Source organism: Ustilaginoidea virens, chromosome 4 (assembly GCF_000687475.1).
Source record: "Ustilaginoidea virens chromosome 4, complete sequence".
Classification (NCBI taxonomy): Eukaryota; Fungi; Ascomycota; class Sordariomycetes; order Hypocreales; family Clavicipitaceae; genus Ustilaginoidea; species Ustilaginoidea virens.
Window position 1 is genome coordinate 426,773 of NC_057319.1, and position 15,245 is coordinate 442,017.

At 56.5% G+C, this 15,245-nt stretch overlaps 3 protein-coding genes across 3 annotated transcripts; 2 read left to right on the plus strand and 1 right to left on the minus strand.

The window, feature by feature from the left end:
* Positions 1 to 684: 684 nt before the first annotated feature.
* Positions 685 to 1,191, minus strand: UV8b_04636 (uncharacterized protein; the record flags this gene model as incomplete). The annotated part of the gene is made up of 1 exon (XM_043142134.1): positions 685 to 1,191. One exon carries the CDS (start codon positions 1,189 to 1,191, stop codon positions 685 to 687), a length of 507 nt encoding a protein of 168 aa, XP_042998068.1.
* A 3,156-nt stretch (positions 1,192 to 4,347) lies between these two features.
* On the plus strand, positions 4,348 to 6,733 carry UV8b_04637 (uncharacterized protein; the record flags this gene model as incomplete). The annotated part of the gene is made up of 2 exons (XM_043142135.1): positions 4,348 to 4,994; positions 5,149 to 6,733. The coding sequence occupies 2 exons, from the start codon at positions 4,348 to 4,350 to the stop codon at positions 6,731 to 6,733; spliced, it is 2,232 nt and encodes a 743-aa protein (XP_042998069.1).
* Positions 6,734 to 11,483: 4,750 nt separating this feature from the next.
* UV8b_04638 (uncharacterized protein) lies at positions 11,484 to 14,471 on the plus strand (the record flags this gene model as incomplete). Its single annotated transcript, XM_043142136.1, has 4 exons — positions 11,484 to 11,606; positions 11,686 to 12,760; positions 12,863 to 13,071; positions 13,164 to 14,471. 4 exons carry the CDS (start codon positions 11,484 to 11,486, stop codon positions 14,469 to 14,471), a joined length of 2,715 nt encoding a protein of 904 aa, XP_042998070.1.
* Between the last annotated feature and the right edge of the window lie 774 nt (positions 14,472 to 15,245).

Here is a 15,245-nt window from a genome sequence, read left to right on the forward strand (position 1 = left end):
AATCTTTCTGCGCTTATACTGGGACGAAAAAATTGTTACCCAATCGACATTGATGATGAGAGCATAGGGGCCGACGGAAGTCGGAACGGGTTTGAAAGTTATATTTAGAAAATGCCCTTATTCAATGGCAATTAACATGATATGAGGATGCCACTTGCGAGTTACAAAACAGAGGCACGTGGGCTAGCTAGCCACTAATCCGTGCAACATGGTTGGTGATGGATGTGTGTAGGAATACATGACTGGATTGAACCCCCCAAACTCCACGCTAATGAAGATGATTTCATGAGAATCGTGTCCAAGAAAGGCAAGAAAAAGACGGGCAGCTGTCCCACTAGCCAGGTCGGTCGGGAAAAGGTGCATGAAGAAGGAGTCTTGAGTAGTTGGTAGCCTTGGGGAGAAGCAGCGCCCAGTGATTTTGTTTTGACGCGTATGATGCGTACTCGGGTACTCTGGCCATTCTTGCCAGTGCGCCGAGAATCTGCCACTGGGTCGGCTGGGCCGCCGGGTGATTGTTGACGGTTGACGGTTGACGGTTGACGGTTGACGGTTGACGGTTGACGGGTGATGGATGATTGGTGATGGAAGATTGGTGATTGCATAGTAGTCGACTTGGCCAAGGTTTGCCGCCTGTGGAATTCTTGCTTGCTCCGAGCTTAGGCAGACCATGTAGCAAAAGCAGCATCAGTCTCCAGCGCCAGAGCGACCTCGCTCTGTCTGGGCCATCCATTCTCGCTGAAACTCGCGGCCGACTCTCTCCAACCGGGCGGCCGCCCGTCGCGCCTCTCGCGCCTCGTCGGACGAGCCAGCGACAATGACGCCCACGAGCAGAGGCGCCGCATCCTCGGACTGTTGCAGGTCGGCATCGTCGTCGTCAACGGACGCTATGGTGTCGCCGTCTTTGCCGCGGGCACAGGCACAGGCACAGGCACTCGCGGCGGCGCTGGATTCCCGCGGGTCGAGATAGGTCTGGAGGACGACGGCCCCGTGATCGGGGTATTCGACCATGATGCGCTGGGGACGTCCGAGATGAGCCCGCTGGGCGGCGGTTTGCGACGACAGCGCGCTCGAGGTCAGGGAGGTGAGGGAGTCGAGGTGCGACGGAGACGACGAGGACGTGATGAGCGGCGTGAGGGTGATGTCGCTGAGATGGATGGACAGGGTGGGGTGCTGGGAGGGGAGGTTTGCCATGGCGGGGGAAATCGCGATGACGTCTTTTGTCTTTTTTGTCGAGGCTGGGGATATGGGGGGGGGGGGGGGGGTTGAAGAAAAAAAATCCCCCGAGGAGAGGGGATTCGAGATAAGGTGGGTGGGGTGGGGGGAACAAATTAACAAATTTCCGAAAGGAGGGAGAGGGAGGAGGATTTTGGGGGGGGGGGGAAGAGAGAGGGTTTTGATAAGGGTCATGCGGATGGATAGGAGGCGGGTTGAAGAAAGGCCAGCCAGCCAGCCAGCCTGCCAGCCCGCTTGGAGCGGGCTGGGAAACTAAAATGACGTGACGGGCTGGATAAGGGTAAGGCTGGGGTGAGGGGAGGGGGGAGGATGGTGGTGTGGAGGAGGACCAGGACCTGGACGACGTGGTTGGCTGGCGGGGAGCTAGCATTTTTTCGATCGAGCCCGCGAGACGGCGAAGCGAAACGAGACGAAACGAGACGGAATTCGTGGCATCGTGGTCGAACAGCGGCACGACGAGGGCTGGAATGGCGTCAACATGACGGGGGGCGGGTCGGCGCGGTGGTGAACAGGTGAACAGCAGCGGGGGGGTTAGTTCGAAAGGTACGTACGAGATATACACATGTGCATATATAGGTACCTATATACTTCGTCTGTGCGTGTGCGTGCTCCGTGTCCTCGGTTGTCGATGCTCTGCGCCGAAACGAAACGAGGTGCCCATGCAGCAAGGGGAGATGAGGCTACCACCTACTTCATCGCTGGCTGGGCGTGGTGCGACGAGGAGAAGCAAGGCCGAGCCACGTCCCGGCCCCCCCCCCGAGCTGCGAATACGTCACCGGCCCGCGTCTGAGTGCGTCTGAAAGCACGTCGGGGGCGGAAACTTGAAACTTGAAACTTGCTCGGGGGGGAGGGCGCTTCATTGACGGCAAGCCCAGCCAGCTGATTATGTGGGGCTCGGTGCGGCCGCCAGCCAGCCCCGCATTTTGTCCCGCCGCGGGTTCAGGCAAGTCTGCTCCGTGCGGAGTACTCCGTGGCGGGAGAGAATCGCTGGTCCCTGGGCTTTTCCAGGCATGTATGCCCAATGGAAGAAGAAGAGGAAGAACAAAAATAAGAGCGAGAGAAAGAGGGAGAATAAGAGGAAGAGAAACAGGAAGCCATGCCAGCCACGGCACACACGGCAGAATTACACCGCCTTATTTCTGTATCCTGAGGTTTTCCACGATTTCTTGGAGAATGGCGCTTTAGCAGCCAATCCAGCCAATCCAGCCAATAAGAGGCGCCTGCTGGTCCTGCTTAGCTCATCGCAAATCCGGCAGGCAAAAGCTCCGCTTTCCCTGATTACATAAGGTCATTGCATTACATTACATTAGGTACCTACCTACCTTGCCCAAGGTTGTGAGTTGCCGCATTGTCGCCGTTATCGAGAGGGGAGGGCTGCGCTGGGCCAATGCGACCCAAGGCCGGGGGGGGGGCTAGTACCTTGATAACAAGTCGCTGAGCGTTTCTCAAATGGCGCCAGCAAACAGACCGACCGGCTCTGGCAGACGGATTTCATTGACGGTGACAAAAGAAGCCCACGTCAGGAAGACAAAAAAAAAAAAAAAACACAAGATGCAAAAAAAGTCCAGCGTCCCGCTCCGTCGACCGTGCCTTTGTGCCTTTCCTCTTGGTCAGCAGTGACGGACGGGGAAGACGCGATTTGGTCTGGGACTTGCATCCGACGCTTTTTGCCAACGAGCAGCACGCAAAACGAGCCGTCCTCAGATAAATACGTCCGTGGCGTGACGTGACGTGACTTGACGTGACTTGACGTTGGGGGTCAAAAAAAAAAAAACTCCCCAGAGAAAAAAAAAGGAAGAGGAAGAAGAAAAAAAAAAATAAAGGGTGCTAGAGCCGGAGAATATGTGCGCAGCCAAGTCAAATGTCATCGCGACTTCTGCTGTCGGACTCGGTGGACGGTCTGGTCTGACTGGCTGGCTGGCTGGCTTGGAAAGCAAACTGCGACAACGCACCAGGCATTAGGCCATTGCTCGCCAATACAGAACGGCAAACCAGCTTCACCGGACACAGCAGCTCGCCAACGCAGAGGCTACGACGCGGCAGAGGTCAGCTGGTCTGACGGCCCTGATGTGTGGTGTCCCATGGGGGACCGGGTTAATGTGCAGCCAGCGTCCGACGTGCACTTACAGCACTTACAGCGACCTTGGCGAGCAAAGCCTTCTGTGCCAGTTGGGTCTGGTCATTGGCGCGTACGGAGTACTCCGTACATGTAGTTGATCAAATTGACCGTTGACCTGACCTGACCAGACCAGACCTGACCAGGCCAGACCACATGCAGCAGCCGTCGTCAACCGACCAGGTCTGTTGACCACAAGTTTCCGGTTTCCAGCGTACCAGTGCCCTGCAGCACACGACTGCCCTGGAATTGACTGCCGGCATCTTGTCGAGGCCAGCTTGCTTGAGGCTGGCTCATCAAGGCATCCGCTTGCTCCAGCTGCAGCGTGCCGTTTTGTGGGCCCGCGTTGACCTGTCGTTAGTCAATTACTGCCATTACAGAAGCCATTGCAGCCTAGAGGCGGCTGGCCGCTGGAGCCTGGCTGACTGGCCGCCAGTCGAGCGGCAGAGTACATGTCTGGTAGGTATGGAAAAATCACCAGACGTCTCGGTCCGCTAAAATCTCAAGCTAGCTTCTTGCCTCGCACCAGCAGCAGCAGCAGCATCATCTTCCCCCAGCATCTTCCCGCCGTCCTCCGCCTTCTCACGCTTCCTTTCATCGCCATACTCAGCTTGGAATCGAGTGGGCACCGCCATCATCCTTTCTCCCACGTCGTGTAAGCTCATCCCGCTCGGAACTCGACTTTCCTGGGCCCTATCCCGCCACGACGTCCTTTTGTTTGTTTTCTCTTCCCCAACCCCTCGACCTCCCAAGCGCTCCCCAACTTTCAACCGGGCACCGCAGGGCGGGTTGCGCGCCATCAATATCCTAACTCATCAGCAAGGTCATCCATTTTCTTTCCCGTCACTCATCGCATTTGCCCCGGCGCGCATGGTATTCCTGCGCCACAGCTCGGCTCTCGTCCCAGACGACCTTCCCTCTGCCAGCTCGTCGTCGCTCGCTGCTGCCGCGAGATCAACGAGTCTGGTCCGCCCAACCTTTGCAACGCACACGACAACATGCCTGCACCACGACGTAGAAGAATCGGCCACCGCCGCCGAGTCGAGGATGAAGGCGACGAGGATGCTCGCACCGAAGTGCTTGATCTCGATGACGACTCGTTGACCGAGGGCTCCGTCTCTGACGAGCATGGTGGCCAGGGTAGCGACACCAGCGACGTCGACGAAGTTTTGCCCCCTTCTCCTCACGCCGCAAAGTCTGCAAATGGCGCGGCAGGCAAGGGTGCCGCTGCGAGATCCGCAGGTAGCGCCTCTACAGTCTTGGCGAATGGAAAGGTCAAGACGGTGTCGGATACCGAACTCATGCTGCACGGCCTGTCCATCGACGACAAAAGCGCGGCCTCGCAAGAGAGGCACTTGGACCATGTCGTCATATCCCCCCCTAAATCGCCTTCGGCCCCTGTCGTTGTTAGCTCGGCGTCAGCCATGAGACAGCAGTCGGGTTCTCATGTCGAACGACGGCGTCAAGAACATGAGGACTATAAGCGTCGGAGGGATGAGGATCCCGCCTTTGTGCCCAACAGAGGCTCCTTCTTCATGCATGACCATCGACACGCTGGTCCTGCCGCGAATGGCTTCAGACCCTTTGGCCGGGGGCGAGGCAGGGGCGGTCGATACGGCATTGGAGGCCCTTTTGCCCCTTTCAGGTACGCCATCAGGAATACCACCACCACCTCCCACTGATGCAACCTCCCGCCGGCAAAAAAAAAAAAAAAAAGAAAAGAAAAGGAAAAATCACAATCGTTTTTGCTAGGGGGGGGGGGAATAATAATAGAACCCCTCTGCTGACTTCCGACTTAGTCACATGCATCATCCCTCTGATCCAACCACAAACTCCCCATGGACTCACGACATGCACGACATTGTAGCGCAACCTGCCCCTCGCCGGCCACGCCAGATGCCCGAGGATGAAGGTCCCCCTAACGGAGATGGCTTCATCCCCACATGCGAGCCGAGCGCAACTCCCATCAACCGTACACTGTCCACCGAGAGGCACATTGGCAATGCGCAAGTTCGGGTCTTCCTACCGGACATGAGGGCGGCTTCCGTCTTCCCAGGCATCCCCGTCAAGCAATACACCAAGTTACCAGACCACCGCCCCCCTCTTCGACGAGATAAACCCGTCCGAATCTCCCTGCCAAACCACCCTCCACGATACATCTTCCCTGCCTCGGACCGGTCCTTTACATTCATTCCCCGGGCTTTGCGTCCCAACCAGCAGCGTATCCGCGGCAAGCCCAGGTCCACCTGGGGCTCGGTCGGAGGCTTTTCCAGGAGGACCAGTGTGTTCGGTGGTAGTTACTACGGAAGTGCCTACTCCCCCAGCGTCGCTCTCAGCCGACGCTCGTCCATTGTCAACGACCGCGACTTCATGTTTTCCCCGACCGGATCCGGCTTTTCCAGGCCCCCTATACCCTCCGATAGCATGCGGCCGATTGTTCGACTGCCGCCCAACACTGCTCCCCAGCCTGTGATGCCCATCCAGGTGCAGGCCCCTCCGCTCGAGCAGGTGCCCGTACCGATGCCCGGTCCAGCTTCGGTACCCGCCGCTCAGCTGCCACAGTCGGAGCAGCCGTCAGCGGCCGTCGATGCGTCAATCAACGAGCTTCCTCCACCTCAGACACACCCGCTCCCACAAAAGCCCGCCTTGCAGGAGAACCGACCAAGCTCGATTCCGATGCACCAGCCTCGCCCGCAGAAGAACATTTCTGTGGCGGACATCGAGAGCCCTACCATGACACAAGGAAACGGCCCTCCAGCCTTCCAGCAGGCTTTTCACCAGCAGGTCCCCTTGCAGGTTGCCAACGGCTACGGCCAAGAAGCGCATTCACGACGGCCATCGTATCAGCAGTCGACCGGTACGCCTCTGTCGCACATTCCGGAGAGGGCAATCCATGCCGCGCCATTCCAACCCACCACCTATGGCCAACCACCGTACTACGGTCCGCAAGTATATCCAGCTCCATCACAGCAGGGCTACTACTATCCTCCTGGTTATTCCGGCCCGAACATGGCACCTTCTGCGCCGGGCCCTCTTTACGCCCCCAGTGCTCCATCCGGCGGTCTACCAAACAGCTACTTGTCCCAAAGTCAGTCGGACCAGCAGCAGCAGCAGCAGCAGCAGCAGCAGCAGCCGCCGCCGCCGCCGCCGTCGCAGGGACTTGGTCACAATGCTGCAGGTTCCAACCTCGTGGCGCAAGAAGTAAACGGCATGGTGTACTACTACGATGCCAGCCAAATCCCTCCCGTCAGCTCATACACGCCGTACTCGGCACCGCAAGGTTACCAACACAGTGTCATGGGCATGGGAGGGATGGTGACGCCCAGTCCAGATGGCTTCTACTATCCACAACACGCAGCAGGCATGATGTATTATCCACAGTAGGGCTGTGACGCCCTCGATTTTTTTCCAAACGTCCTGCCCTCAAGCAACCTTTTTGACCGATTTAATAGCTACGTTGTAGCGAAGTATTCCATTTCTTCCCTTTGAGAGGTGTGTGAGGAGCGGGAACTTTTTTCTATTTCCCTTTTCTTTCTTTTTCCTTTTTCTTTCCCGTTCCTGGTCCATGTTTCTTACTTGCCTAGCATTGTCCTTCCCTGACTTATCTCTCATTTCATGAGCCTGGGGGAATCATTTTGGGTATCATCTTTTGGTTTGGCAATAGCGTTTCTTACCCCAAAAAAGAAAAAAAAAGTTTCTCGAGTCTGGACGAAAGGGGGGGAACGGTTCCTTGGAACGGGACGGCATTTATGGGACAGACTTTTGGTGCTTCTGCGCAGCCTGTTTGCCTGGCATCCCGGTCTGAGAAGGATGATTTGAGTCTGGGTTTCCCTGTTATTGTTATTATACCTACCGCTTTGAAGTATTTGATATGGCTTTGCAGCTGGCGACGAGCGGGACGCGTCTGGATCTGGTCATGTTCCGCGGAACGCTTGGACTGTGGATGGAGAGCATAGAACGCAGCAATCGACAGCCCCGTGTCGACTGCATGGCGTGAGGGCTGGGCATCTCAAGCAGATCATGGAACGTTGACGCTCGCATTTACTCTTGGCCCGTTATTTTTACGTTCATCTCCTCCCCCCGCCCCCTTTTTTATCTTATTTTTCTTTTTTTGCTCTTTTCTCTTTGCTCTTCCTTGCTGCGACTGTTCCCTTGGCACGAGTAGTTGACTTTTATTGCATCCTTATTCTTGTACCGCAGGCGTGGGGAGGGGGAGACCTGCCGGGCGTGGGCTGTTTGTTCATGGCAGCGGCGTTGTTTCCTTCTTTTCCTTTTTTTTTTTTTTTTCCCTCTTCCTTTTCGCCCCTTTTTTCCCTTTTTCCTTTTTTCCTTGTCCCCCTTTTTTTTTTTTTTAGTTTTCTTTTCTCGGTGTCTGGAGCATTACGTAGGAGAACCTGAAAATCTAAAGGCCAAGCAAGGACTCGAGCTTTGATTGTCGTTGCGAGTGAAGCGGAAGCCGTGATGAGCGGCGCGTCCCGAGTGGCAGCTAACGTGAGGCCTTGGGCACGTACAAAACATGAAGCCGTGGACGCGTACCATAGGCTAGGTGCGCCCAAGGTCGATATCTAGAGCTCAACTCTGGTAGTTGATGGAGCTTCGCGTGGCTGTACGTGGCCTGGGGGTTGGGAGGTCGGTCCGTTCCGTGGGCAACGACGTGGGCGACGATGGGGAGGATGCACGCCGGGGCCGGGCTGTTGCAAAAGTGCGAGGTGGAAGGTGGAAGGGAGCAAGGGTTTGGGATTTGCGAAGCCCGGGTTGGAGCGTGGCCACGTCTACGGAGTAACGTGGTGGGAGGGCGCTTGATGATGACTGCGTCGGACGGTTGGAATGGCAGGTCTGGAAGTGGTTGTCCTGCTACTCTGATGGAAGAGGTCGTCCTGCTGGTGGAGGATCGTCCTGCTGGTGGAAGAGGTCGTCCTGCTACTTTGATGGAAACGAGGGCGCTTGTGATAATCACTGCGTCGGATGGTTGGAATGGCTGCTCTGGAAGAGGTCGTCCTGCTACTTTGTTGGAAAACAGGGCGCTTGTGATAATCACTGCGTCGGACGGTTGAAATGGCTTGGGTTTGTGCAGTTGCCCTGCTACTGCAATGGAAAAAGGCCCGCGTCGACATCAACAGAAAGACGACGGCGGCTGCTCGAGTCTGCCTCCCAGCACAACATGTAGGTACCCAAGGCGCAGAGACTTATGCGACGCCAAAGGTTATTTCACACTGCCGGGTGACGACTGCCCAGCGGGAGGGGAGAACGCGTCATGGCCAGCGTGGATGATTCAGGTCATGCATGGCTGGCCGATAACGCACATGGGCTGTCACAAATGTCACTGAAGCGGGCAATGAAGCGGGCAATGAAGTGGCCAGGCGTGAACATTTTTTTTTTTTTCTTTTTTGGCCCCTTTCCCTTTTTTCCCGCGCGAACTCTTCGGCGAATACTTTGACGCCCCCCGCGATGCGCTACTTGGGCTTCAGCGGGCTGCTTGCTGTAGTCCGTACTCCGAATGTGCCCCCTTGGCCAGGTATGGCTGGGGGCAGGCAACAATTGATTCGTACGTGGGTGGGGCCCGGGCTACAGTGCCGGGGGGGGGGGGGGTTTGCACAGCACAGCACAGCACTGTCTGCACAACTGACCCCAGGATGGCATTCCACGAGGAAGCACCAGACAGGCCCAACACGGCAATGCGCTGGGGGACGCATGCATGGAGCGGCGAGCCTATCCCGCGTTGGCCGCAGGAAAAACGCAGGAAAAAACAATGGAAACATGACCCTCGCTCCAAAGCCTGGCTGGGACTTTCCCCCGTACTCGGTGCTCCGTACGGAAAAGCCAAAGGTTTTAGTGTTCGCGTCTACGTGGCGCCACCGTCTCGGCAGCACACCAGACTCCAGACCACCAGGCTCCGGATCGGGCACCCCGCAACGAGGGCGACGTAGCCGGCGTACTGCAAGGTAACGACTGATGACGCGGTGAATGTGAATGAATGAATGAATGGGGGGCGGAGCGAGTTAGAAGACGAGATCCTACCCGGCGGGTGGTGAGCAGCACAGTGCCGATTGCGGCAGCTGCGCTGTGGAGCGCGTGCTGCGCTGCGCGTAGGTCACGGATGGCTGCTGGCTGGCCCGCAAAGAATCGGGCAGCGCAATTGGCTCGCACCTCTGGCGTCTTTGTCGCCCCGTCCGACACGCGGCCCAGGTACCTGGTACTCCGGAGCCCCGTCCATGCTTCCCTTGCATGCCTTGGCAACCTGCACCGTGTGGGCGGCCGGCAAAGCTGGCGATGGGGGACGTCCAGCTCGGTTCCCCCAGCCGGACCACTTATACCGTGAGACGCCCGAGGGGTCGTGTGATCCACCGCCTCCACAGAGAGCAAGCAAGCCCCCCCCCGGACCAAAACCAGTTTGGTCAAATCGGAAGACTTTGGGCACGATGTGTTTCATCTAATGAACCGAACCCTGATTCGACTCATCATCCGCCCACTGGGCAGGGAGGAGGAGCTGGCGTGGCCCGAGAGACACGACCCAACGCCGCGGCGGGACGCGTGGAGGCTCGAGGCAGCCCAGGTTGCTGACGCAAAGAGGTTTTGCAGACGTAGAATGAACCCGGGCATGGTTGACAAGAAAAAGCTCAGCGCTCAGCGCTCAGCGCTCAGCGCTCACTGCTCACTGCGCAGTGTTCGGTGTTGGCGGTGCTCGGCGCTCGGTGCCCGCCCACAGTGCAAAGACGTCCAAATCCACCGAGGACGCGAGTACGTGTCCCCCATCGCCTGCCACGACGTGACCAAGACAGACCAATCAGCACACTTGCCGGCCGTCCATCTCTCGGGTTTCTCCCCAGCATCTTGATTCCCGGAAGCTCCAACGAGCTTTGCAGTCCGTTGGGGGCCGTCCTTTTCCCCCGTAGACGTAGAAGCCGCTTCGACTAGAGCCCGATCTGGATGGCTGGTTTTCGGACGAGGCCAGCTTGCCTCTCTGGGTTGGTTCCTGAGTTTCCCCCAAGTACGGAGCACATCAGGTAGGTAAAGTACTTGGTGTGTGCTAGTGCTCCTGCTCCGTACCTCTACCTCTCGGGGGCGCTTGGAGGCTGTTTGGGGGGGGGGGCTGAGCCAATCGTGCATGGTCTGGGGCTCCGGCAAGCCTGAACTTGGACCTGGGCTCTTGCAGGCAGGGTCTGGACGCCAGCCTGGCCCGGCCTTCCATTCACAGCCCCCCGGCGGAAATGGCTGTGTGCCATGACTGCCCATGGTCCACGGTCAATGAATGTGACAGGGAAATGGAAATGGAAATGGGACTTTTCATTCGGCCAGCCCTCGCAGGTTTGCCGTTGGGACAAGCGACAAGCGCCAAGCAACAAGCACCAAGCAACAAGCACCAAGCAACAAGCAACAAGCACCAAGCAACAAGCAACAAGCAACAAGTAACACGCAACACGCAACACGCAACACGCAACACGCTCCCCCAAGCCCGCTGAGCCTACCCCCGCAGGCTGCCATCGACAGCGCGGCCGCTCCCCACACTTGTGCAGCGCACTTCACTGCAGCCAATGGTCCCACAGCATCCCCCAAAAGCGTCCGTCTCCTCCTCCGGCCTACTTTTGCTCCTTCCTCCCCTTCTCTCGCCTCCCCCCCCCCGGTTTTTGCCTCCCAATCTTGACCCCGTGGCATTCTCCACTCCCTGCTCTGTCACCCATAAAGCCTACTCCTTCCATTTCATCATCATCATCATCATCATCCCCATCACCATCACCATCACCATCATCGTCAAACTGTCCAAAAGGAGTCGAGCGACTTGCTGTCTATTCGTCACTCTGCCTGTTCCACGATTTTTCGGCTTTTTCCTCGCGGCTCCAGAAACAAAGCCTCCCAGAAGGAGGCTCGCCAAGCCACGTATTTCTCTTGCTGCCTCTCTCCGGTTTGAGCCGCCGCCTCCCTTGCTCCACTTCCGCCACCCATCACGACTCAGTTGACTCCGTCGCTCTGCAGGTCATAACTGTCGCTCCGTCACCGCCGCCCTTCCCCCCCGGGCTCCTCTTTGTGCTTCTTACCGCCCGTCTCAAGACAACGTTTCGAGTTTAAGAGGGCACTTGGCTGCCATTTTCGCACCACTTCGTTTCGTCTGGTGCATAGACACTGCGTCTCGCCAAATATGTCGTCAGTTTCGTATCCTGGCTCAGAGGCCCTAGTCTCTGTCAAAGTGACATACGATGGCGGCTCTCGCCGCGTCAAGATGCCACTTCGTGAGATGGTTCCTCATGTCCTCGAAAAACAAGTAGGTCCTCCTACTTGTCACAAGTGACGAAAGAATCTTCCTTCTCTCAAATGCTGCCGCTAACCCGCAAATCAATCAGATTCGCGTCTTTTTGCAAATCCCCGCTGATTCCAAGATCATGATCGAGCGCTATTCCGACTCAGCCGCGGCCTTCGTCATGCTCGATGCCTCCAACATGTCTGTCTACAAGCAGCTCTACAGAGCCGCCAAAGCAAAGTCAAAACTCAAGCTTCGTGTTTCTCTTCTGCCTCAGAGTCACACGACGCCTGCCAAACCCGCCGCGGTCGAGGACGCTCCCGAGACCGTCTCAGCTAGCCCCGTCGACAAGCCCATGCCTGACAACAGCAGCCCCATCCCTTCGGCTACCGCTAGCTCCTCGTCTACTTCCATTTCCAGGCAATACGATGCGAATCTGCTGCAGGAAGCTGCCAAGCTCATCCAGGGTGGTCAGCTCGAATTTGACAACCGTCTCAAACAAATGATCAAGTCCACCGAAGAACTCACTTCCCAACTGGCAAGCTGTCAGCCATTTACTACGACTCCTGCCGCCCCATGGCTTCCCGGGCCTCCTCCCCTAGCTTGCCCTGCTAGCCGTGCCATGTTTGCAGTGTGCTGCAACAGCTGCGAGAACAACATCCCTGGTGCTCATTACCACTGCTCTACATGCGACGATGGTGACTTTGACCTCTGCCAGGATTGTGTTGAAGGAGGCGTCACATGCCGCGGCGACGACCACTGGCTGATCAAGCGCACCGTGAACAACGGCCAAATCGTCAACAGCACAACCGAGACCCTTGCTCCAAAGCCCAAGGTCAAGTCTGCGGCTAAGCCTGCGTGCTCAAAGCCTGCTGATGCCATCACTGTCGGACCCCCCAGCGCGTGTTTGAAGCCTGCTGACGACATTACTGTTGGACTGCCCAGTGATACAGTCGAAGAGGTTCCTTGCTTCCCGTCTCCCGCGCCTGCTGTGCCTGCTGATGATATCACTGGCGGGCTCCCCAGTGACACGGCCGAAAAGGTTCCTGCTTCCGAGACTTGCTTCCGGGCACCCGCGCCTTCTGTTTTTGATGAGCGCGCAAATGAGTATGGAACACCTCCTTGTACGCGCTGGACGGTTTCGGGTGACGTGCGCACTTGCAATCAGTGCGTGAGAGGTAAGCAACGCTATCCACACTACCATCGTTCATGCGTGTTTGCGGCCCCCTTCTTTGGCGGCCTCAATGTAAGTAAACCCCCTTTTCCTGACGACTTCTCAGAACTGCCGGAGCATGAGTTTCTTCACTGCACTACGTGTGAGGACTACGATCTGTGCCAACCATGCTTCGCCAAAGATGCCCACGGGCACCACCCCAAGCATGGATTCGCACCTGCTGTTCCGGGAACTCCACTGCTCACGCACGTTCGAGTAAAGATGAACCCTGGCCGCAACCAGGCCCATCACGCCATTTGTGATGGCTGCGAGACAGTACGTGGCCTTTTTTTTTTTTTTTTTTTTTTTTTTTTCTGAAAATGGTATTGGCATTCTTCTTGATCACACTGACCTCGAGTGGTATATAGTACGTCACTGGTATTCGCCACAAATGCCTCGACTGCCCAGACTGGGACTACTGCACCGAGTGTGCTCAGAATGCTGACTTTGTGCATCCCGGTCATCGATTCGCACCCATTTATGAACCGCTCACCGATGTTTATGCATCTGCTGCGGCTCAACCCGTTCATATGGGTATCTGCTGTGACGGGCCGCTGTGCAGCAGCACCACCCACCCGACTTCTTACATACGAGGGATCCGCTACAAGTGTGCCGTGTGTCATGACCTGGACTTTTGCGCCAACTGTGAGGCCAGCCCAGCCAATGACCATAACAAGACTCACCCACTCATCAAGTTCAAAACTCCGGTCCGACACGTTAGTGTGACCACCTCTGGAGAGCGCCAAGATGGCAAGCGCATGCCTGCCATGGGCGACCGTTTGAGCACCCTTGCCAACGTGGCCGAGTGGGTGGCTGCACCGTCCGAAAATGCTCTCCATGCCGTCAGAACTGTTGTGGACGTTCAGCCTGTCTACCCAACCGTCCCACCTGCCAGCCCTGCAAAGGAGCCAAGCACAGAACCCCAGACTTTGGCGGCTCCCGCCGTGAAGCCAGAGCTCAAGGAGGAAGACTTGCGAGCTGTATTCCTCCGGGATTCTGTTGCCGATGGGACCCTCTTCCCTCCAAACCATGTGTTTGAGCAAACCTGGGTTCTTCGAAATGAGGGCACAGCGACCTGGCCCGCTGGATGCTCCGTCAAGTTTGTTGGCGGCGATTATATGGGCCATGTTGACTCTGCCCACCCGGCCGGTATTTCTGAGCTCGTCTCCGCCTCTGAATCGACGATTTGCTATGCCCCTCTCGCACCGGGACAGGAATTTGCCTTTACCACACTGCTTCGCACACCGACTCGCCCCGGCAAGATGATCTCGTACTGGCGCTTAACCACTCCAGATGGACTACGATTTGGACACCGCTTGTGGTGCGAAGTAAACGTCCGCCCTGCAGTCGACCGCGAGGCTAAGCCAAAGACTGTTCCTTCAGCTCCTGCTTCTCCAGCTCCCTGTGTGATCGAAATCGAGGACACCGCCGCGTTGACTAGCAGCATGATGATTTTCCCCAAGCTCGACAAAGAATCTCCAACTGCCAGCATGCACCAAGAAGCTCCGACTGATGCGACTAGTGAAGCCACAAAGGAAGAGGTCGACATCGAGGGTGAAGATGACGATTGGGATGCTTCAGAAGGCGGCTTTATGACAGATGAAGAGTACGACATTCTCGACGCATCAGATGAAGAATTTTTGGAAGAGCAACAGAAGAGGCTGTTGAAGAACTAAAAAAAGACTGTACCATTGTGAAAAGATGACCTCGAGCTGCTGTAGGTTTGCGCTTTTTCTTTGTGTGTTTTATTGTAATCTCTTGCAATTCTTACTCTTCTTTGTCTTGGTAATGCGGGTTCTTTATGCGTACACTCTGAGAGGCCGGACCTCGCCTCGCGCAAACGAGTTATCCTCGGTTGGGATAGATGCTCGGCTAGGTTATGATGGTACCATCTTCAGTTGCTGCTGTGGGAGAACCAGAATGACTTTCGTTTAGTAGTGATTTTTTAGGTCATCAGATAGGAATAAATTGAACTCTTGACACTATCGATTGCTAGATATCTAGGCTCTGGCGCCAGATTCACAGGTATTCCTTGAACGCGCTTCCATTTATGGGATCTGGTCAATATGTTTGCATGAGCTTGCACCGGTAGTAACAGGTACCTAAAGTGATGGATACAGCGCGATGTTGAGTCAAGGGAGTTCTCCGGCGTTGTATGTACCAACTTTTTAGGGTGGGTGGCTCCTTCCCAAGTTTGCCGTTTGCCTCACAAACTAGGCAGCTTTCGAATTCTTCCCTCGATTTCCTCGGGGCAGACGCGAATGGTTAAGGATTTAGAGTGGGTCGGCTCCCTCGCCCAGCCAACCAAGGCTCGCTCTCCCGGAAAAAGTCGCTTTTCAAGCGCGGAAGGAGCAAGTCAGGAGGTACCTAGGTACCTGGGGCAGTCTTTGGGTACATGTAAGGTTTATTGACCCGGACAACCAAACACCAGATCTTCCTTCCCGTCTTCT